Source organism: Polypterus senegalus, chromosome 13, assembly GCF_016835505.1.
Source record: "Polypterus senegalus isolate Bchr_013 chromosome 13, ASM1683550v1, whole genome shotgun sequence".
Taxonomy (NCBI): domain Eukaryota; kingdom Metazoa; phylum Chordata; class Cladistia; order Polypteriformes; family Polypteridae; genus Polypterus; species Polypterus senegalus.
Window position 1 is genome coordinate 37,832,687 of NC_053166.1, and position 23,165 is coordinate 37,855,851.

The 23,165-nt window shown below is 39.1% G+C and overlaps 1 protein-coding gene across 2 annotated transcripts in view; it reads left to right on the plus strand.

The window, feature by feature from the left end:
• LOC120541925 (core histone macro-H2A.1) overlaps nt 1-2,165 on the plus strand; it is a 67,301-nt gene extending 65,136 nt beyond the window's left edge. Inside the window, exon 9 of one of the 2 annotated variants that reach the window (XM_039773908.1) lies at nt 1,604-2,165. In XM_039773908.1, the coding sequence (XP_039629842.1) occupies nt 1,604-1,769 (166 nt within the window). In that variant the 3' untranslated portion in view covers nt 1,770-2,165. The remainder of the gene's footprint in view (nt 1-1,603) is intronic. The other variant, XM_039773909.1, reaches the window with a different exon arrangement.
• The last annotated feature ends 21,000 nt before the right edge of the window (nt 2,166-23,165 follow it).

The window sequence follows — 23,165 nt, forward strand, 5'->3', positions numbered from 1 at the left end:
TACTCTTATCATTATTTCACTCTTGGGTACATTTCTGAACCACTTTCTGTTTTTTCAAACTGTGATTGTTTTTTATCTGGATTTGTGATTGGATTTGGGGGTCACATTTACAGATCTTGGACTATTGTAGGAATTGTACATGAAAGGAGGGGGCACGTTCAACTTTCCTGAATGAAACAGTAGGTGGCCACATTTAATGCAGTATCTAAATCTAGTGTGGAAGATAGGTAACCTTCCAAAGAATATAAGAGTGGCATTTGTAGTACACAATAGAGATTGATAACACAGGGGATGAAACAAGTGCAACATGAACAGATTACCAATGCTTCCTGGGCGTTCCTATACACATGCCAATCCAGGCTGGTCTACTACTTACCAAAGTACTGGAGGTAAGTACTCCTTCTTCTCCTCCTACCTTTCTGTCCAGGCTTGGCTTCACTTTCTCCCCCCATTTGAACCCTTATGCAGCTCACAGCATGACTCCAGGTATACTGCAAGTGTGTCAAGAGGATGCTTTTTAAACCTTCTAGAGTGAATCCCCTTATCATTTCTGGATTGTGCTCTTGATGCCCTGGGGATATCATCGTAGAGGTCTGCCGAGAATCGCCAAGTGTTCCTGTAGACACCAGGTTCATGTGCCAGGTTTCATTTAAAGGAGCAAACTACCCCTAGACAACCATGTCCTCCCCAACTTACAGCATAAACTGCAGAGGATTCATTTGTGCCCTCAGATGTGTTAAATTATTTGTTATCTTCCTATGCCATTTGTCCAATAGCGCCCTCTTCTACCTACAGTCCTAGTCACAGACACTCCTCAACACTTTATATTAGGGGTGGCCAACTCCAATTTCGGAGAGCTACAGTGGCAAACAGGCTTTCATTCTATCTATTTTCTTAACTACTGACTAGTTTTTGCTACTAATTAACTTCATTTATTTTATTTGCTATTTTAGACTCAGACCCTTTAAATCAGGGCTGAGCAACGTCAATCCTGGAGGGCCACAGTGGCTTCAGGTTTTTGTACCAACCCAATTGCTTCTAGAGAAATCATTCATTACTAATGAAGCACATATTGCTCAATTGACATTTTTCTTTTTCATTTTAGTTGTCTCGCTTGTTAAGATTTTAAACCCTTAATTGCTTATTTTAGTCTTAATCAGCTGTATTCATTGTTTTAACGTCTCCTTATTATCAAAAAGATGCAAATGACAAAGGAGCCAGCAGTTCTACATCTAGCTTGTCTCCATTTCCACCCCGTTGGTACTCATCATTCACTATTTGGTTTAATGAAGTACTCAGAAGGAAACTGAAAAGAAAGTGAAAAACTGAAAATTACTGATCCATTCTAGGCTTTAAATCACTTGAATGATACATGTATCATTAGAAAGGAACCAAAAATATATGATTTAAGAATGAACTGACAATGTAGAATTAAAACATTAACAAGCTATGAAATTAAATAAGATCTGTTAGTGGCTTCTAATTAAGCAACTGGGTGGAACAAAAACCTGCAGCCACTGCGGCTCTCTGGGATTGGAGTTGGCCACCCCTGCTTTATACCTTTGATATCATTTCACTTTATTTCTTTACTTTTTCTTTCCAGAAATGGCTTTCCAAAGCAAACAGCAGCCCAGCTGATCCTTAAAGCTATTTCCAGCTACTTTGTCTCCACAATGTCGTCTTCAATCAAGACCGTTTACTTTGTGCTTTTCGACAGTGAGAGTATAGGCATCTACGTGCAGGAAATGGCTAAGCTGGATGCTAATTAAACCACAATCCTGTCCTTGTGTATCGCCAGAGTTTCAATACAAATTTAGTCTTGTCTGACATCCCAGGCTCTGTTTACATATTTAAAAAAGAAGATATAAAAAAACCTGATATTTTTTTTTTTCTACCTAAGCTATTTTTTCCCTGCTGGGTCAAAATGAAAGTGCTGGGTTTCTAAATAGAAGTGTGCTTTAAAAGAATGCCTGCGACATGGCGGGGTGAATTCTGCACTGTATGAAGGGTAGCCTTCAAATCCTTTCCTAATTTTTATTTTTCTTAAGGCTCTATTGGTGGTTGGAATCCTGGTTATTTGTGCGGAAGGAAAACAGAAGGAACATTTTGTAACTGTGTTTGTGATACTGTGTCCTGCACTGATTCATTAAAAAAGGTTCTGCTGATGTTCGTGTCTTGGTTTTGTGTGACTAAAAGCACAGCTAGCTGAGGAGTGAAGATTGTGTTCCTGCTTTTTATTTGTTCCAAAAAATGTCATAATGTGTCAGCCAAGGGTGCTAACGGAAATAAAAGAGTCAGGGTAGTGAGCATCAGCCTTCGTTTAGTCAATGTCATTGCTTATGTTTGTTTGTTTGTTTCTGTTTTTAGCCATTCATTTAATGAAGAACAGTCCATTCAGGGTATCCCAGAATAATTTGTGGTTTAAAGGAAAGTGTTTACAGTAGCTGATTTCTAAAATGTAAATTTAGGAAGCTTGTGAAATATTGCTCCTATTGTATTTTCAATCAAGAGTTAATGCAAGGTGCATCATAAAAATCTCACTTCTCTTAAAAAAGTGGGTTTGTGTCCATCTGTAACTCTCTTGTGTGTTCATGTTATGGTGGGTGTAGGGCAAGGGTTTTCTTTCTAATCCTTTTCTTAATTAGTGATCTGTTTTTGCTGCTAACTAACTTCTTTTGAATTAATTTTAATTGACTTGGTTTTTAAGAAATGTTTCCCTGAATTTCTTCATTGTTCCTCTGAATTGCTTCTTTTCTTTCCTTAACTGGCACCCAAACAGAAATGAAATGTGAAGTGACTGAGCCAACAGAAGACCATCTTAGTCAGGGCCTCAAACTCCAACCAATTTCACTCCAACCAGTTGCTTAATGAGGCGCTGAGTCTTGTCGTTAATTAAACCTGTTCTTTAATTCCATAGCTTGTTGCTGCTCTCATTGTGGAATAGCAGACATTTCTGAAATAGTTACATCAATGGAGATCGCCTTTATGGAGTTTCCATTGATTGTAGTCTAAATGTACCTCATCTGGAAGGTCCTTTGTGTGATGAGTGTCACCTGTCTGTAGTCAGTGGGTTTCATCGGATTGCAGTATAAATGCATCTTACTTGGGGGGTCCAACTTGTGGTAAGTCAGTACTGCAATCTGACCTGTTTAGTAGGTGCAGCTATGGTAGCCGTGCCAGCCTTGAGTCTGTGTGCTGAGGTCACTGCCATGTTTCACTCCCATTCTCTTTCCAAAACTGTGTGGGGATCGTAAGCGAACAGCCTTTATCAAGTCCAGCTACAAATTCTCAGTTGGATCGAGATCGGGACTCTCACTCAGCCACTCCAGGACATTAACTTTTGGTGTTTTTAGGCCTTTGCTGTGTAGCTTTGGCTTTATGCTTGGAGTTGTTGTCTTGCTGGAAAATAAATCTTCTCCCAAGGTGCAGGTTGCTTGCAGATTGCATCAAGTTTTCCTCCAGGATTTCTCTGTATTTTGCTGCATTCATTTTACCCTCAGACTCCTTCCAGGTCCTGCTGCAGAGAAACATCACTACAGTATAATGCTGCCAGCACCAGGCTTCACAGTAGCTGTTTTATTTGATGGCCAAAAATTCAATCATGGTCTCATCAGACCATAGAACTTTCTTTCAACTGACTCCCATGAGCCTTCTGGCAAACTCTAGCTGAGTTGTCATCTGCTTTTTTCTGTTTACCCTACTCCCATTAAGCTGAGACTAGTGAAGCACCCAGTCAGCATTTACTGTCTGCTAGGTCTCTCCATTCTCAGCCAGTGTAGTTCGTAATTCCTTCAGAGTTCTCATAGGTCTCTTGGTGGCCTTCATCACTTGTCTTCTTCTTGCATGTTCACTCTGTTTTTGTGAATGGCCTGCTCTAGGCAGATACAGCTGTGCCATATATTTCCATTTCTTAATGACTGATTTAACTGCACTCCAAGGAATATTCAGTCTCTTGGACTTTTTCTTGCCTCTGTTCCCTTGTGGTTATCATGGAGTTGCTTGTTGAGGTATTTTGTCTTCATAGTGTAGATTAGGCCCCATACTGCCTCAGCATAAGTGATGTCTTCCGGGTCAGGTGCATTTAGACTACAATCAGTGGAAACCTCAGACAGGTGATCTCCACTGAACTAATTCTGCGACTTCTAAAACCAATTGGTTGCACCAGTGATGGAGTGTGTGCTATGTGGTGGACTGGCATTGTGTCCAGGGTGGGTTCCTTCATTGTATTTGAACTCAGACTGAAATGGAGCAGAGCAAAATGGTTATGAATCTGGGCAATCAGAAGAATGCTTGCTTACTATGATCTTTTTCCTTAATCACCACAAGATGTCACTGCCACTCTCTCTCTCTCTCTCTCTCTCTCTCTCTCTCTCTCACACACACACACTCTCTCACCAAACCTCTCACTCAGGTCCTTTTTGGCAGTCTGTCTCCTTTGTCAAAACTTAATTCTAAGGAAGCCAAGTTTACTGAAGGTGTTTCCACTTGTTAAACTGCATTTTTATTCAGTTGCAGAAAACAGGTTTATTTGTGTATCTGACAAGGTAATGTTATTACTTGATGCCTGAAAAGGAATAAAAGTATGCATAATACAATTAACTATAGATATGCACTTTGACAGGGAAACCATTTTTGAAAATGCACGTAGACACCACAACTTAGAACAGTTCTCTTAATGACATTAGTGGAAAATCTTAACTCCATATAGTAAGTAGTGATGATCAGCAAAATTTGCTGCTGACCTTGTTTGCCAAGTATTTTCCTGAACATTCGCTGTGATGCTTACTTAAGGCCGTGTCACATTAGATGACTTTCCCAGCGATTTTCAGTTGTAGCCTTCATTTACATAATCATAGCTAGTTGAAACCGGTCATCTAGTGTCACATACCCAAAAACTGAGACCAACTAGTCTGTGACTTGATGCAATAAAATCATAGGTTAGATTTTGTCTTTAATTACAGGGGTGGTCTTGTGTGCATGAGAGCTGACAATCAATGAATGCTCATCCATAAGTATAATCCATTTAATGTAGTGATGAGGAATAAGAACACGGGTATTTTGAATCTCCCAAACAGAATAGTGGCTCGTCTTTCTGATGTCTTGTGTTTTATGTTCTAAAACAGAATAGAAAAAAGAAAAAAAATGATTGAGACTGCAGCTGAATTCATTGTGCCTATTAACCCTTTGTAGAGCACCGGATCCATCAGGCAGCACGGAGGCTTGTACCTCACAAACGGAAAAGAGGCTTGTTGGCCTGATGTGTGGTGTTTTACAAATTATGATGAAGTTGAGATTGCTGCTGAACTTACTACAGCTGTTAACCCATTGTACCCATTTTTGGCTGTCACAAAAAGGGGCCAGTACAACTGCACTGAAATATTGCCACTTGGTCAAAACAAAATCAGAAATATCCCACAAATAGAAGTCATGTAATATAGTGCATCCGGAAAGTATTTCCAGCGCATCACTTTTTCCACATTTTGTTATGTTACAGCCTTATTCCAAAATGGATTAAATTCATTTTTTCCTCAGAATTCTACACACAACACCTCATAATGACAATGTGAAAAAAGTTTACTTGAGGTTTTTGCAAATTTATTAAAAATAAAAAAACGGAGAAAACACATGTACATAAGTATTCACAACCTTTGCCATGAAGCTCAGAATTGAACTGAGGTGCATCCTGTTTCCCCTGATCATCCTTGAGATGTTTCTGAAGCTTAATTGGAGTCCACCTGTGGTAAATTCAGTTGATTGGACATGATTTGGAAAGGCACACACCTGTCTATAGAAGGTCCCACAGTTGACAGTTCTTGTCAGCACAAACCAAGCATGAAGTCAAAGGAATTGTCTGTAGACCTCCGAGACAGGATTGTCTTGAGGCACAAATCTGGGGAAGGTTACAGAAAAATTTCTGCTGCTTTGAAGGTCCCAATGAGCACAGTGGCCTCCATTATCTGTAAGTGGAAGAAGTTGTAAACCACCGGACTCTTCCTAGAGCTGGCCGGCCATCTAAACTGAGCGATCAGGGGAGAAGGGCCTTAGTCAGGGAGGTGACCAAGAACCTGATGGTGACTCTGTCAGAGCTCCAGAAGTCCTCTGTGGAGAGAGGAGAACCTTCCAGAAGTACAACCATCTCTGCAGCAAATCACCAATCAGTCCTGTATGGTAGAGTGGCCAGATGGAAGCCACTCCTTAGTAAAAGGCACATGGCAGCCCGCCTGGAGTTTACCAAAAGGCACCTGAAGGACTATCAGACCATGAGAAACAAAATTCTCTGGTCTGATGAGACAAAGATTGAACTGTTTGGTGTGAATGCCAGGCATCACGTTTGGAGGAAACCAGGCACCGCTCATCGCCAGGCCAATACCATCCCTACAGTGAAGCATGGTGGTGGCAGCATCATGCTGTGGAAATGTTTTTCAGCGGCACGAACTGGGAGACTAGTCAGGATAAAGGGAAAGATGACTGCAGCAATGTACAGAGACATCCTGGATGAAAACCTGCTCCAGAGCGCTTTTGACCTCAGACTGGGGCGACGGTTCATCTTTCAGCAGGACAACGACCCTAAGCACACAGCCAAGATATCAAAGGAGTGGCTTCAGGACAACTCTGTGAATGTCATTGAGTGGCCCAGCCAGAGCCCAGACTTGAATCCGATTGAACATCTCTGGAGAGATCTTAAAATGGCTGTGCACCGACGCTTCCCATCCAACCTGATGGAGCTTGAGAGGTGCTGCAAAGAGGAATGGGCGAAACTGGCCAAGGATAGGTGTGCCAAGCTTGTGGCATCATATTCAGACGAGGCAGTAATTGCTGCCAAAGGTGCATCGACAAAGTATTAAGCAAAGGCTGTGAATACTTATGTACATGTGATTTCTCAGTTTTTATATTTTTAATAAATTTGCAAAAACCTCAAGTAAACTTTTTCACGTTGTCATTATGGGGTGTTGTGTGTAGAATTCTGAGGAAAAAAATTAATTTAATCCATTTTCGAATAAGGCTGTAACATAACAAAATGTGGAAAAAGTGATGCTTTCCGGATGCACTGTATAACATCGGCTTCTGATGAACAATTTTTTCCTAGTGCCCTATGATGTTATTTGTGGGCGGTATGCCAGATCAAACACTATACCAGATTATATTCCTTTTCTGGTATGGATTCATAGGAACTGATTTATTGTGAGGTAAAAATTAGAGGAAAACTTGTGAATGCATTTGAACATAAAATGTGCATGAAGAAGGAGACTAGGAATGTGTTGGTGCATTCATGGCTTAAACGCCATGTCTTTTTGTATGGACTTGTATGTGACCTGTGTGTAATACATGAATAATACATGAGTCAGCCTCATAATAGTATTTCCCAGAGTGCTTTGCAGTTGATAGATAGATAGATAGATAGATAGATAGATAGATAGATAGATAGATAGATAGATAGATAGATAGATAGATAGATACTGTATTCATCCCAAGGGGGAATTTACAATAGATGAGTCTTGGCGTGTAAAAATGCAAGCAGGTAGGAGTGAAGAGTCCACATGATTTAATGTTGTGCTTATTTAATAGAAGCAGCAGTGAATTAGCAAAATGGTCAGGAAAAAAAACCCAAAATGTACTTTTTGGTTCAAGAGGGATGGGTACCTGCTATCAAATCTGTGGTTGGCAAGCCTCAGCAGTGAGTTGATTCTTCCTTTTTGCCACTGATTGTGCAAGAAGAAGATTATTGAGGGAGGCCAACAAGAGACCTATGAGGACTCTGAAAATGGGACAAACTACAGTTGATAAGATTGGAGAGACTGTGCTGCCCAGCTGCTTCACCAGTCACTGCTTTATGGAAGGGTGACAAAGAGAAAGCCATTCTTAACAAGCATGTCATCTTTGCTAGAGTTTGCCAAAAGGCACAAGGGGATTCTGTAGTCAACTGAAAGAAAGTTCTATGGTCTGTGCAGACCAAAATCAAGTGTTTTGTCCATTAGACTACATGCCATGCTTGAACACTGAACATTATTATCAAACACACCATCCCTATGATGAAGCACAGTGGTGACAGCATCATGCTGTGGGAATGCTGTTCTGCAGCAGGCCCTGAAAGGCTCATGAGGGTAAACTAAATACAGTAAAATAAAAGGAAAACCAGAGGTAAACCTGATATAGTTTGCAAGAAACCTGCACCTTGGGAGATTAGTTTTCCAGCAAGACAAAGACCCCAAGTTTAAAGCCAGTGATACATAGGGATGGCTTGAATACAACATTAATGTTCTGGAGTGGCCAAGTTGGAGTCCAGATCTCAGTTAAACTGAGAATTTGTGGCTGGACTTGAAAAAGGCTGTGCTGTCAGCACCCTCATCCCAATGACACTGGAGCACCTTGCACACAGTCAGGCCTCGGCTTTGTTGAAAAATAAGAAAAATTACTTCTCACTCTCAACAGGCCTGAAATTTGTCTGCAACATCCTGTTTCATTAAATATCTGTTTTAATGAGAATATACGACCTGTCAGTCAAATGAAGTTCATGTTAAATTATTTCATCTGCCTTTCCAGCAATTTTTAACAAAGTTGTGCTATTGCTAGCCTGAGAAAAGGTCCAAAGGGCTTATAGATGAATTCTCATGAAAGATCTTCTCTAAACTGCTGCCGTATGGTAATGTGAGTGCCTGCCTATCATTAACTAGCTCCTGCAAAAAGATAACAAACAACACCACAGAGCCAATCATCTAAAACAAGACTGAACAAAAATAAATCAAACATAAGCACAAAGAAATATAAAAACAAAAGGTGAAAATAATGTGGAACATTCACAGACACGGATGTAAAAAGTTGATTAAAATTACAATAATCCGAAATACAAAAGGAGAGTGTCAATTCCAAAGAGTTCAGAAGAGCTGAAGATCATGCCATTGTGCCGACCTTATTATATAGCGGGGTAAAAATAGATGCTGTGATGTCACATGCTGATTCAATGCAGTCACACCGAGCCATGTCCGCAAAATGTTGTGATTTTTAGGCCACATTGCAGGTCATTTGGTGGAGTGGAGTGGAATCTTTTTGTGAGTATTGCTTTGTTTCTCTGGATTTATTGGTTTCTTTGACTTTTTTTTGCACTGAACTAAGGATACCAATTTAGATTTTGTGTTGGGTTTTGGTTATTTCTCAGGTCGTTCAGTATGGAACTCATTTTGTATCTTTTTTGTTATTTTTATTTTTCTGCATTCTGAAAATAAAAGCCTGTTTTTTTAAGAACTTTGTTTTCTGTATCTCATAAAATATTCTTCTTCTGGATATATTTTGGAACATACATATTTTTGAGGCTTAAACCCATTTTAGACCCGTGAAGGCCAGAGCAGGCCAGTAGACCTGAGGTTTGACCCCCTGGGGTGAGGCCTATTCCGGTCAGGCCTAGAGGCCCGGTCTGGCTTGTAGAGCCTTTTAGAAACCTCACACCCTAGTTTGCCAATAGAATCAACTCCAGTTTATTACACATACAGGCTCCTTCAAGTTGACACGTGAGGAATTGTGTAAAAATAATCTGCGCTGAGTATTTGTGTGAAACTCAGCAATTGATGAGAAAGTAGGAAACTGCTAGTTCTGTGAGATGTTATTATTAATTTGGATGCCAACCTGTTTTGTTGTAGCACTGAGTCTCCTTAGCAAGTTCCTTACATTGCTAGTGTCTAGCTACAGTGCCTTCTATTGGAAGTTTTCTGCATTGAATAGTGAAACAACATTACAATTAGTACTGCTGATTAGCGTTATACATATATATATATGTATATATATTTATAAATATATAATACATTTAAAAATATAAATATATGAAATAATAAATATTTATATTTATATAAATATTATGTATATTAAATGTTAATATATATAGAATGTTCTATTTTTCTGCAGTGGGCTGGCGCCCTGCCTGGGGTTTGTTTCCTGCCTTGCACCTTGTGTTGGCTGGGATTGGCTCCAGCAGACCCCCGTGATCCTGTAGTTAGGATATAGCGGGTTAGATAATGGTTGGTTGGTTGGTTGGTTGTTCTATTTTTGTTGTTTGCCTTGTTAGAACCACACATGTATTTACTGCCATAATAAACACTAAGTGATGTAAACTATTAACATGGTAAAGTTCAGAATAGTTTTCTCTCTAATGTTCAACCCTTTACTTGTGAACATGTACTGTACGTAAGAACTTACATTTGGTCAACAGACACACAAACTTAAAACTTTCTCTAGCGTCTTCAGTATTTCTGCCTTTCATGCTGCAAGCCTCTCATGCTCACATGCACAGTGCACACTCTGCCAGCTTTCATGTAACTGGGCTTCAGTGCCCAAAAGACATATGAGCCTTTTTCACAGTGAACAATACTCTGAATCCATGAAGCCCTAGAGGTTGTCACTGACATTACAGATCACATTAAAAGAAGTCTTCATAAGTTGAAGCAGTAATTATCAGAACAGACAAATGTGTTATGAAGTCCAAGTCAGCGTGCACTCCATGATTTACAGGATGCTGTTTCGTATGCCATCCTGTATAAAGGCATTGTTTATTTTCAAGTACATTGCAGGAAGGGCTGTGCTTAACTGTGCCCTACTCAGTTTTCTGATGGCTATTCTAGATCCCACTCAAAACCACTACCTAGATTGCATTACTGATGTCTAGCTTGAAGAGATCTACAGTACTTCACATTGGCACTGTGGCTCACAAGCTGTAATACACAGAATGTGCACTCAGCTTTCCAGAATCTGGATCTGAATCTTTTATCACATTAAAGACCTTTAAGCTTGGTTTTGACATAAGCATTGATCTGTAAAAAAGGCACAGTAGTATGTTTCATGAGAAAATTAAACTTCACTACCAAAAAGAAAGACTTCAAACATCAACTGTACTTTGAATCCTTCTCTACATGGCTTGTTATTTGGGTACTTCAGTTTTCTTCTCACATGCCAATAATACATTTTAAGTGTATTTGTGACTTATAACTCCCCCTTTATGAGTGGGTCTACACACTATGGTAAACTGGCAACCCACCTAGTGTTGATTCTTGTTCTGCCTTCAGTGTTCCAAGTTGGGCCCCTGTTGTTCTGACTCACAATGGAGACTGTTTTTTTGTTTAATGAGAGAGGACTGGGAGATGGACGTAGTCAAAAGTCAAGCTGATTTTTGTCAACCAGGAGGTCAAGTCAAATCCCAAGCATTAATCAAGAATCAAAGCTGTAAAGCCTGAAATATTTTTCATTGCACAAAAACAAAGTGAACAGTAAATATTCGTTAACCCACATAAAGTTTATTCAATCTCAGATAGTTAAGATATGTGAATGTCCACTTTTATAGGGTCATCCTGGTGATGTCACCCGAGTTTCCTTCAGGGTGTTAGGATCGCTCATTTTATTATGCACATTCTAGCAGAGTGTCTGGCTAACCATTTATTGATTATCAGGTTGTTACACACAGAGATTGTAAATCTGAGGTTTGCTTTTCTGATTCTTGCACTTTAGCAAAGTTTAAAAATGATTAACATTTTACCTCGATGCATTTTCCATTTTGTGAATCCCATTTCTGTTATGCATCCTCTCAGACATCTGTTGACAGAGGTTGTGATCCTGAACTCATTAGATCAAGGGTTTAAAGGCTGGCTTGAGTGGCCATGTTTTATCCGAATTGATGGATATCCCTTGAAACTCTGCATTAAAAGAATTATTTATTTTGATTGTCCTGGTTAACAAACCACTGCTGTTCTTTTTTGACCCTGATTGTTTGATTACTTTTTGGTTTTAACTCCTGGTTTTGATTCTCCCGCCTCCTTGTCATACTGTCATTTGAGAACCAGTGCACTGGTTGATGTCACCATGAAAACCATCAATGCTATAATAGAAAATGGAGTCCCCCCATAGTAATAAAAAATGACATTGTGATATAATGATGAAAAAAAATTACAGCTTTTTCCAGAAATGTTACAAAAACAAATAAATGTCAAAAATAAATTCCTTGGGCAAAACCCACCAAATGGGCACCTACATATCAAGTGAAGACTCTAGAATTCCCACACAAAATTAACTTAAATACCAGATCATACCATCTGTTACAAAAATAGATATTCCTGCAGTATACCCTGCACCAGTAAAGACAAGTACCAGTAAGGTTCCAGTAGCAGCTCCTAGTACGTGTTTAGCTCCTACTCCAGGGTATGTAGCTTTCATTCAACAAAGAACTATTGTGGGTGGAGCTTGGGTGTTGAATTGTGCTGATTGGTTGATCACAAGCACTGGCGCAATTTTACAAATCTGTTAGTAGTCTGGACTTTGGAGAGTTACCGGTGAAGATGGAGCGCCGCATTTCACACCATATCACTCTTCATAGTCACCTCCCTGGTGTGCTACGCCATGCCCAGCACTGAAGCAACAATCTCCCCCATGAAGTCGTAATTGCTCTGACGTATTAAGGTGTGGGGTTCGGCCACGAATTCCGATCACATTACAATTTGCACTGCATCATCCCTTATTGTTGCCTCCCTGATGTGCCGTTCCATGCTTAGCATTGAAGAAGTAATCTCCCTTGTGAAGCTGCGATTGCTTCAAAGCAATTAGGTGAGGGTGTCCCATGTGAACTCCCGATGTTTCTGCAGTTTGCACCACAACACTCTTCATAGTCACCTACCTGGTGCGCCGTGCCATGAGCCACATTGAAGCAGTAATCTCCCCCATGAAGTTGTAATTGGTTTCAATCAGTTAGGTAGGAGTGTCCCCTGTGAACTCGTGAACATGCCTCATTTTGTACCACATCACTCTTCTTTGCATGTCACATATTTTGCCTAAAGTTTACAATTCTGTTTGTGTGGTGGGAATGCAACACATGGAAGTCGCCGGGCAGCACAAATGGCCCAGGGCCTACAGGAACTAATTGGTTCCTGAAAACAAAGCTCCTGCGGTGGGGAAACGCCTGATGACAGAGATGGGCTGAGTAGTGTACTGGTTATCTCTGCTGCTTCTCAACTCTCAGCTATTGTACTAGATACGTGATAGATTGGTTGTTATGATTTTGTTCATTTTAAATTAATTACTCATCTTTTGAAGCTTTGTGTATGACATGCTAAATACTCAAATATAGTTTTTTGGGGTCATAGAACCCTGGTATCAGTTTTTGATTAGATATCATTTTTTAATCTGCTATATAATAAAATGCTAAGGTCCCTCTGGATAAAATGATTGGTCAGTTTGGCTTTGGTGATGCGGAGCAGAAAAGGCATAGGAGACACACTCAGAGTCGCCTTCAAAGAAGGAAAGTATAAAAGCAGACAGAAGGTGAACAGACCACCTCAAAATGGCAGATTCTGAGAAGAAGGCTTTACGGAAATATACTCGAGAAAGGAAGTACCGGTCAAAAGAGGTTCAGACACACAAGGATACCAAGGGAAGGCACTGAAGGTACAAGTAGGTAAAGGATATCAAATATTTTTAAATGTATGCTATTACCTGTCTTTGAGAGGTAATTTGACAGGTAAGCATATATTGTTCAGCATTTTGTGAAGTAATTGTTATGGCGTTCCTATACAGCAACCCTTGGATGTGCATGGAGCTGATGTTTTGCCACATCAAGATAAAAGTTTGGCACCTTGCACTTTCCAGTCTCCACGTGTTTCTTCTTGTGTTCTAAGGCAGTGTTTTAGACTCTGTTTTCCAGCTTCACCTTTGATTCCTACTTTAGTGTTTATATTTAATAAATGATAGGATGGGTTCTTGGTATCAAACCTTTAGTTGGTATTGTTGACATTTCTTCTCTTGGCCACCTCTATTAATTTAGTTTGCTTTCCTTTTCCTTGACAAACTCACAGCACTGGTGTGGTGTAACTCCAGGTCCCCATCCCAGTGACAAACAATTTAGTTTGATTGACAATTCTAAACTCTCCCAATAAAACTGAGTGTTTACTTCCATTTAGGGTACCCACCCCAGTACTGCAAGGGTATTGTTAAGACTGACATTCTTAATTAAGTGTACTTGTGTTCTCCTTAAGATTTAAAATTAAGTTATGCATTTTTTCTGTTTTGGCGATTCTAAATTGTCCCTGGTGTGTGCTTGGTGTGTGTGTCCAGCGGTGGGTTGGCACCCTGCCCGGGATTGGTTCCTACCTTGCACCCTGTGTTGGCTGGGATTGGCTCCAGCGGACCCCAGTGACCCTGTGTTCGGATTCAACAGGTTGGAAAATGGATGGATTTTTTCTGTTTTTTTCCAACCCAGAGAGTTTATTTCTGACATCTGCTTTTAAAGTGGAGACTTTATGTAAGAGTTTATCATTTTTTCACACTTGTTTTACCAAAAGGAGCCACCATTTTGAGAGTTTTGTGCCATGTGTTGCCTTGTTGATGCATCCCACAATGCACTGCGATGATGACATCATCGGCATGACAATTTAAATTTTACCTCTCACAGTTCTAAATAATCTGAGGTTGACTGAACACCCTTAGTGAATGTGTGCAACTTTATTTGATACTTTTGGTTAGTTGAATCTATGCTTGTTGTTTTTTGACTGACTTTTTGGTTAGTGTTGGTGGCTTTGATGATTGTGTTTTTAACTTACAGGTTTGAGCTTTGCTTTGTTTTTTGGGCTACATGTATTCTGATTTTTTTGTCATAAAAATTTCCTTTGGAATAAGCAGTAAAAAAATGAAAGTATAAAACATACAGTATGTTGTTAAAAGACCTGCTGAACTCCAGGGTGGCATTTCAATAGTAGAAGGAAACCCACATGCACCAAGCTTTAGATACCAGACTTTAAATCCTCAAATCTTAATACTGGAAAATACACATTCAAAAAATGAATGGCAGCCCTAATGACACAAGCCTTCATTCATTTCTGTTTCTGTAAATGTAAGTATATAGTATCTGTGTGACCATAACATTATTTTAATTTAAAATCCACATTTCCTGTCTGCAAAGTCAAAAAAAGATGAAAGCTGGCAACACAAATGTTATAGGTGGTTGTTAAGGAAAGGTGCAATTTCTCTGTATCATTCATTTATTAATATTCTTTATGAGACACATGAAAATGCATCACTTCAGAAGAAGAACGTGGTGACTCTCTTTCTGGTAACTGGCCATTAGAGAGCAATACCTGTTCAAGTTCAGCTCTCTAAATGAGGTTTTGCTTATTTTCTATATGTTTATAGCAGTATGCATTAAAAATAATTTTCATCTAATAAGCTCATATTGCAGTGTTACAAGTAAAGCCTGTTGTAAGGTGGAGGTCAGGACACCAGGCTATGCCACCGGTGACCAAAACTGTTCACAGCACTTAAAACACCTGGTTGCCTTAAAATCTGTAAGTTGCAGGAAACCTGTTCAAACATCTTGAGACCATGACCAACAGGGAGGCCATGAAGAACAGAAAGTCGAGGGGTCACTTTCCCAGCCAGTGCAAAGCAAAGTAGGTGGACCTCCTCAGAGAACTGCTGTCTGTAGGATAATCCCAGGAAATACAGGCAGGTTTTGTGACTGGTTCTCTTAGGAAAATCCACACAAATTCAAAGCATCTGTTCTGGTGCTCACTCGCTTTGCAAGTTTCCCAGTCCCAAAATGAGATTTTTCTCTTTGCACGAAAGTCACAAAACTGAAGAATAAAATAAAACAAACAGTGCTAAAGGTCCCAAGGTAAAAAAACAGTCACTGATAAAATGCCAGTAAAACTTTAATAAAAAGAAGATAATCTGGCACTTATTATAGATGAAAAAAAAAATCTCAAATAACTAGCGGGCTGTCCAGCTCATGTATATTCATTCATCTGATTCCTTTTGGTCCTCGGTAAAGTAAACATAATCAGAGGGTATGTTTGTATAAAGTGACTTCATGTTAGATGACTCCCAAATAAGCACAGATGAATTAATATTTAGTACGGACAAAGAAGATGGGGAAAAAGTCATATTTAATTTTGCATTACCATGAACAACATGATGCAAAGTGAACCATCAACAAAATCACCTGACAATATACAACCGTTAATTACACTATAATTGCTTAAAGGTGTGCCATCCTGTTTATACTGTATGATTTCATTGAACTATTTAGAAGCACAATATAATATAATGTAATGGATAGCCCTTTAGCCTCACAGCTTTAGAGTCCTGGGTTCAAATAGCATCCTGGTTGCTGTGTGGAGTTTCCATCTTTTCCCCCCAATATCCCAAATCCATACATGTTAGGTTGATGGGCACCTCTAAACTAACCTGACATTAGTGAGTGCGTCTGATTCACTGGCATTATTTCCAAGGTTGGTACCTACCATTCTCTCAAAGTGGTTGTGATAGGCATCTGAACCTTATGATCCACTTTGAAGTAAGTTGATTCAGAAAATGAGTTAGTGCCTCATGAACTACTCAATGATCAGTGCTGTTGGATGGTCCCTGACTCCTCAAGACTCTGAACTCAGGTAAGCTTCCTTATACTTTGATATATGGATGTGTAATACGATATCCTTTTGTTTCATTCAATGCTAGATTTCTGCTGCCTTGATGTTTTTTTGAATAATGGCTTACTCTTCAAACTACCATGACACCAGTGCCTTTGATACACCAGCTACCTTGGAATATTCAAAGATATATAAATCTCTAATGTTAACTGTTTCCACATCTGAATTGCATGCACACACTCACACACAATTGATTTAAATAGCATTATCTGTACACCGGATACTGTCACAAACTTAGCAGTTGGTTACTCTGTGTAAATACTTTTATAGTATTATTAATTTTGGCTCCTGATATATTAAGCAGTGTATTTTACTTTGTGCCATTCATTTGCATATTCTAATATGCGCAGAACTACTAACAGTATATTATTTTATTAAGAATTATGCAGTGATACATATGATATACTGTATATTTTATAAAATCTGGGAATGAATGTATTTTATTCAGCATGTTTGCAAAAATTATGCCATCCCGGGTGTGTAATAGCCACCTATCAATTACCAAACTGGCTTAAACCAGTCAAGGATTGTTGATGGCAGAGATAATTCTGGTTACACTGGACAGGACATGAAGCAATAACCTAACATGCATGTTAATATAATATAATATAATATAATATAATATAATATAATATAATATAATATAATATAATATAAGACCTTTTGTTTGTCTTGAATATTTCAGCTTTGTTTGTTGTTATTTATCTGTTTTGAACACTAAGCTTCTTATTTCAATGTCAGATTGCATATTATATTATATTATATTATATTATATTATATTATATTATATTATATTATATTAACATGCGCACTAGGTTATGTTGCTATTATTAGCAGGCCATCTCTATCATGGCATCACACTTTCATATACATGCCCATGATCACTCATATGGGAACAAATTTGAGTTGCCAACTAACTTAGAAAGCATGTAAGGAATATAATATAATATAATATAATATAATATAATATAATATAATATAATATAATTATTTATTTGAATTGTTTAGTGATGTTATGATGGCAGTTCCATCCATCTTTGCATGTATTTGTCTTGTGATGTCCTGGTGTTCATTATTACATTTTTCTCCAAGATGATGCACTGATTAATATGTTGCTGCCTGAGGTGAAGACTTTGAATTCTATGGACAGAAACAAGGAGTGATGTATAGCAACAAAGCTTTTTGAGATAATCTTCAAAATTATAACTGTTTTCTTCCTCTGCTAAAGGGTTAAGAGAAAATCCCCTCTTATGCCACACTGCAGAGCTTACTGGCTAACACAGGAAACCTGATAGTTTTGTTTCTTTGATGGCCTGATTCCTTGGCTTAGGAGAATAAATTATCTTCAGTCCGAACTAGGCCTCAGCTGCAATGAAGGGGCAAACCGATTTATTTTTTCATCTGGGGAGCTTAAACCTGGCAGCCCCCAAGAAAAAAAAATGGCTCTTCCATAATTAGCTGTCAATCAAGTTTCAAATAAAGGACAGGCTACATGGGATAATTGTAGACCTTTTGGAGATGTGTCAAGGGGTCTACTGTACCAGGTCACTCCAGCAAAATAGCTCCGTTAGGATTCTGAGAAAGGTTACTAATAACATCGTCAAACCTTCTGGCAAATTGTGCAACTGTACAAACTATTCAAACGTCGACTCATTTACTAATAAACTGGGGCTTAAGATAAGTACTGTATCTTTCAGGGCTTGTTTATTTATAAGCTGCTGTCTCAGTATTCAAAGTTCACCCTTAGTGTGTCTTATTAGGGAAAAGAAAATATACAACAGTACACTAATCTAAAAAAGGAGAAACCGAATTGCTTATGTGATATCTGGAGAGCATGATGAGGTAAAGAAGATGGAAAGGATTTACAAAGTTATTTGCCCTCCTTCTCTAATACTCTGAAGTTCTTAATACTCTAAAGTCCTCTGAGTGTAATACTAATAAAGATCTTTTAAGCTAGTCCAAAACTAGCAAAGACCAGAACAAAATAAATTACTTTAACTATTAAAGGCATTTTCCATTTTTCTATGAGAAAAAAAAAGAAAGAATTTGTAAACAGAATAGAGAATTTAATATGGACACTTGCAGAGAACTGGCATGTTTGTCCTGCTCTGGCTGCTCAGACCGTCTCAATGCTCCATGACTTTTGGTCTTTGATTATCTTCATTACGAAAGGACGTTCAGTGTTACTAGTAGATGCTTTCACCTGAGTTCTGTTGAAGGGAACTCCTTTGCGTCATTCCAAAAAAACAATTTTGTCACGTGTAGGCTCTTTCATGTTTTTCTTTCGTAGATGCTTGGATAGACCTGTTATAAAATGGCAAAGTGATGTGAGGACTGGCACCATCTGAAACATAATTGGTGACTGTTTCTTCTGGCTAATACCCTGAATTTCATTAAGTGGCAATAGTAAAAGATTAGATGAGAAGAAAGGTAACATGCCATAACATTCTCAAATTCACTTAACTCAATTTGAGGTTGTAGAGTGGTGGGGCCTAACCCAGCAGCCATGGACACAAGACAGGAACCAATCCTGGACCACCCCAATCGCAGAGTCCAATTGCACACAACCACATTTACTGCATGCTCAATTTAGCATCACTAGTTAACCCCAAATCAAATTTTTAAGATAAGGAAAGAAAACAGAAGTAACACAGACATGCAAAGAATATACAAACTCAGCAAACTGACAGTTTGAGGAACTCAGACCTTGAAAACTTGATCCGTGACAGCAGTGCAAACCTCTTTACATTTTGTTTGGTCACAATTCCATTCCTTGTTGAAACGTCCAGTCTCCAAAGTTGGTCAAAGAAAATCTAGTACTATATAAAAAAAAATACAATCTATCAATATGTGGAGAAAAGCCCACCGAGAATAACAGTTACAGTGCAAGCTCAACATGGCTGGCAATAGGATCCTATAGGACTGTGCTGGTTGAAACCCACTTGGAGCTCTAGGCGTGGTTGGAGGACGTCGCCCCTCGTTGTCTATAGTGTGTAATCAGCATTAGTAGATTTTGATTACCTATCCACCTCATATTTGTTTTTATGGCTTCTTTGTCATGAAGGCCTCACAGTGCCTCTAACTGTGATGATCAAGTTAGTTTAAAATGGTAAGAGGTTATAAACATAATCTGTTTATTAAATCATAGAATTTATCACCATTATAATGAAAAGGACAGAGATTTTTATTTCTCGTTCCCACCCTAAAAGGCTCAACATAATTTAAAAATAGTGTATACTTCATACATACTGATACTGATTGGCATTCAGCCCAACAAATACTTTGAGGATACATGGCCACACTTTTTTTCTAAATCTACTCTCTATATATAAAATCCTAAGCCTAAAAGTGCAGTGATTTTGTTCAACGATTTTATGTGACCTTTTTTTATCACAATTTAAATCGGGCTTATTTTAAAACCTACATATATATGTTTGGTATCACTCTTTTCAGAATTTATTGAACTTTAATGTGATGTTGTTAAATTTTCATATTCTTAAATTCTTTTAAATTATAAACTAAAAAATATCAAGAACTCATGTCCCACGAGATGAGACTTTGTGCCAAGAGATTCAACCACTCCCAGGGCCTGAAATAAAAGACAAAGAGTAGGACAGCTGCTGTACAGGCTTTTAAATGTTTAAAGTGCCGTGCAAGCCAGCAGCTGATCGAGCAAAGAGGAGGTAAAAAAAAGCTGTATTTGTTTCCCATTGTATCACCGTTTAAAATGGGGTTTCAGAGAAGCGAGCACCTCTCCTTGGGGTTCATTCAGCTCCCCTTTTCAGAACGAGAGTGGCAGAGACGCAAAGTGGCAATCGTATAGCACAGGCTGGTGGGCGGGGGGAGGGTTTGGGGAGCGAAGTGAGCAGGGGGCATCCCCCTAGTTTACAGATAAAGTTAACAAGAAGATTAATAAACTCCTGCCTTTTCACAAAATTACATTAACTTGCAAGCCCAGTTTTAATGGATTTAACCTTACTTTCTGCCCCCTTGGCATAATAAGTCTATATCACCTCTTTTGAACATACTTCATGGACTCTGTTTACAAAAATGGAGGACACCATTCATTCAACCAGGACATCCCAGACATTTGCTGTGGCACTACGAAAACACTCCATTCCATTAACATCTAAGCTGTGATCTCACCAGCCTCTACTGCTACCTCACTATGGAGGCCGCTGAGCACTTCAGTGACCCCAGACCATGAGACTGATGAGGTCCCACACAAAGTTTCTCACACTGCCTCTTGAAAGAATTGAAAACATTCCTTTAAAGGCTCAACTGCATTTCTTGACAATCTTGTCAGTCGAGCTTATCTCTGCGTATGCTACAAACTGTCTAGACAATGTCCTATCCACACCTTACAAGTTGTTGAATAGTTTGACAGCCATTTTCTATAGCCTGATGAAGCTGTACTGAAGGTCAGACATTACTGGAATTATGTTTTTGAAATTTGAAGGTGACCTGCGCACAAAAAGAATTCAGAAAAGAGGAAAAGATACTAAATATGGTCAAGCACATCAATCAGTTTAAGTGCCTTAAAGAAATTAATTCTCTAGTGTTTTCCTTTTTTTCTGGTGATTACCACAGAGCAACATACTGTAGACTTTCAACAAGATCATTTTTCTGTGTTGTCATTATCAGGATCTATTAAAGCCTGAATATAGACGATCTATCACAGTGGACAATCAGGCACACACACGCACACATACAAAATGGGCCATTCTAGACATGTCTGAGAGACAATAAGAAGGAGCCATGCCAACTGCACACAGACAGAGGCAGGATTGGGGTTTGAATCAAGGACACTGGAATTGAGATTCAGCAGCAGCACTAGCACTAAATACTGTGCCATCACACTACTCAATGATAAATCAAACCAAAGCATTTAGCTAAATCTGATGGAGTTACAAAAGACAGCTGGTTGCCACATACTGCAATAACACCAAGGTACTCAGAGCTGCACTTTGGAGACTACAGACCTAAGTATGTCCTCACTTAGCATTGCCTCTAAGTCACGTCTCCGACCCTCCAAGTAGTAAGATTGGTTGAAACCAGCTCCAAGACATTTTCAAGATCACTTCACACGTTTGAGGCCGTTTATAATAAGTCATTTTCATAAGACACACAGTCACATCACACTTCAATTTTAAACAAAAAACTTCCCAAACAATAGAGTGTAGCTAGAAAACCAGATGGGGCATAAATTGTAACTGATTTCAGCTGATGACAACAAATCCCTTCACGGTATATATTAGGTGTTTTTTGTATAAACAGTCGTGTGCAACTGGTGGAACATGTTTTACATTTCTTTTGATGCAATATTCAGGGTAAAAAGTACTAACAGTGTTTGGTGATTGTAAAGAAAAAAAGGTTAAAATGTGGGAAATAACATTATATTAACTCTGTACATTAGACTTTCATTTGGCTGATGTAAAAATGAGTGGCTTTACACTACCAGGAAACGTAGTTTAGGAAATGAGATGAGCTGAACAACTCTAGTCTACCTATAATGTTAAAGTATTACAACACAACGTGAACTGACATGAAGCAGCCAGTGAAATCACTGGAGTCGATTATTGGCCATGTCCTGAAGATGTTTCTGCATGCTCATAATGATCCTGCTCATCACTGGGTAATGCTGCTGCCTCGCAGATTCTACATTATAGCCTTGAATTCCGCGTGTGTTTAGTCTGCATGTTCCCTCCAATGGCTTTTCTGTGCAAGCTTTCCTCTAAATTCTCTCATCCTTCCTCTCACATTCCAATACTGTGCATGTTAGGTTATTTGGTGATTCTAAATGTGAGTGAGTCCTGTGATGGTATGGTGCCCCGTCCAGTGATTGTTCCTTCTATTCACCAGATGCGGCTAGGGCTTACCCACTTCATCTGACTTCAGGAAACTTGGTTTAAATCCTTCCTCGGTCGCAGTCTGTATAGAGTTGGCATGTTCTTATACAGACCAGTCTGGCAGATGTTTTTGCAGATGATAACTTTTGCTTCGATTCAACCCCTCACCTATTCACCCCTAGCAGTTGTTCCCTTGCCTTTTGTTCATGTTCAAATAGGGCATCTCTATCTCCTATTTGAATGATCTCACCCAGTGCATGGGACTCTCTTTTAAATCTGTCTTGACATCTAAATGGTGTTCTCATAATCTCATGATGCACATCACTTCTGCCAATATCAGTGCTTTCAGCCTGCCTGCTGTCTTCTGTACCAAGAGGTCTTTGGAGATCACTGGCTGAAATCTGTGACTTGTCATATGATGTCATTTTCTTATCCACTTAATCCAGACCAAGGTCACAGGGGCTACTAGAACCCATCCCAGATAGCAGAAGTCACAAGACAGGAACAAACCCTGGGCAGGGTGCCAGTCCATCGCAGGGTGAACACACCAACACCAAACATACACTAGGGCCAATTTAGCTTTGCAAAAAGAAAATTTAGTGTTTCAAAACCAAATCCAGCAAGAGTTTTAACATTTTGCCTAAATGACACTTGTAGTAAGATACATTCAATAACTGAAACCTAGAAATTATGGTAAGAATTGGCTGATCAGCTTTGGTGGTCTACTGTATTTCGGGGATTGTTAAAGTGGTCCTCAGTCAAATTCCAAAACAAAAGGTGGACTTTCCTTTGCATGCTGATAAGGATAAACGAGGTCCACTGGGGGGCAGTACACTCTGTCAGTAGGTAGTGCTCCTCGGAAAGAGTG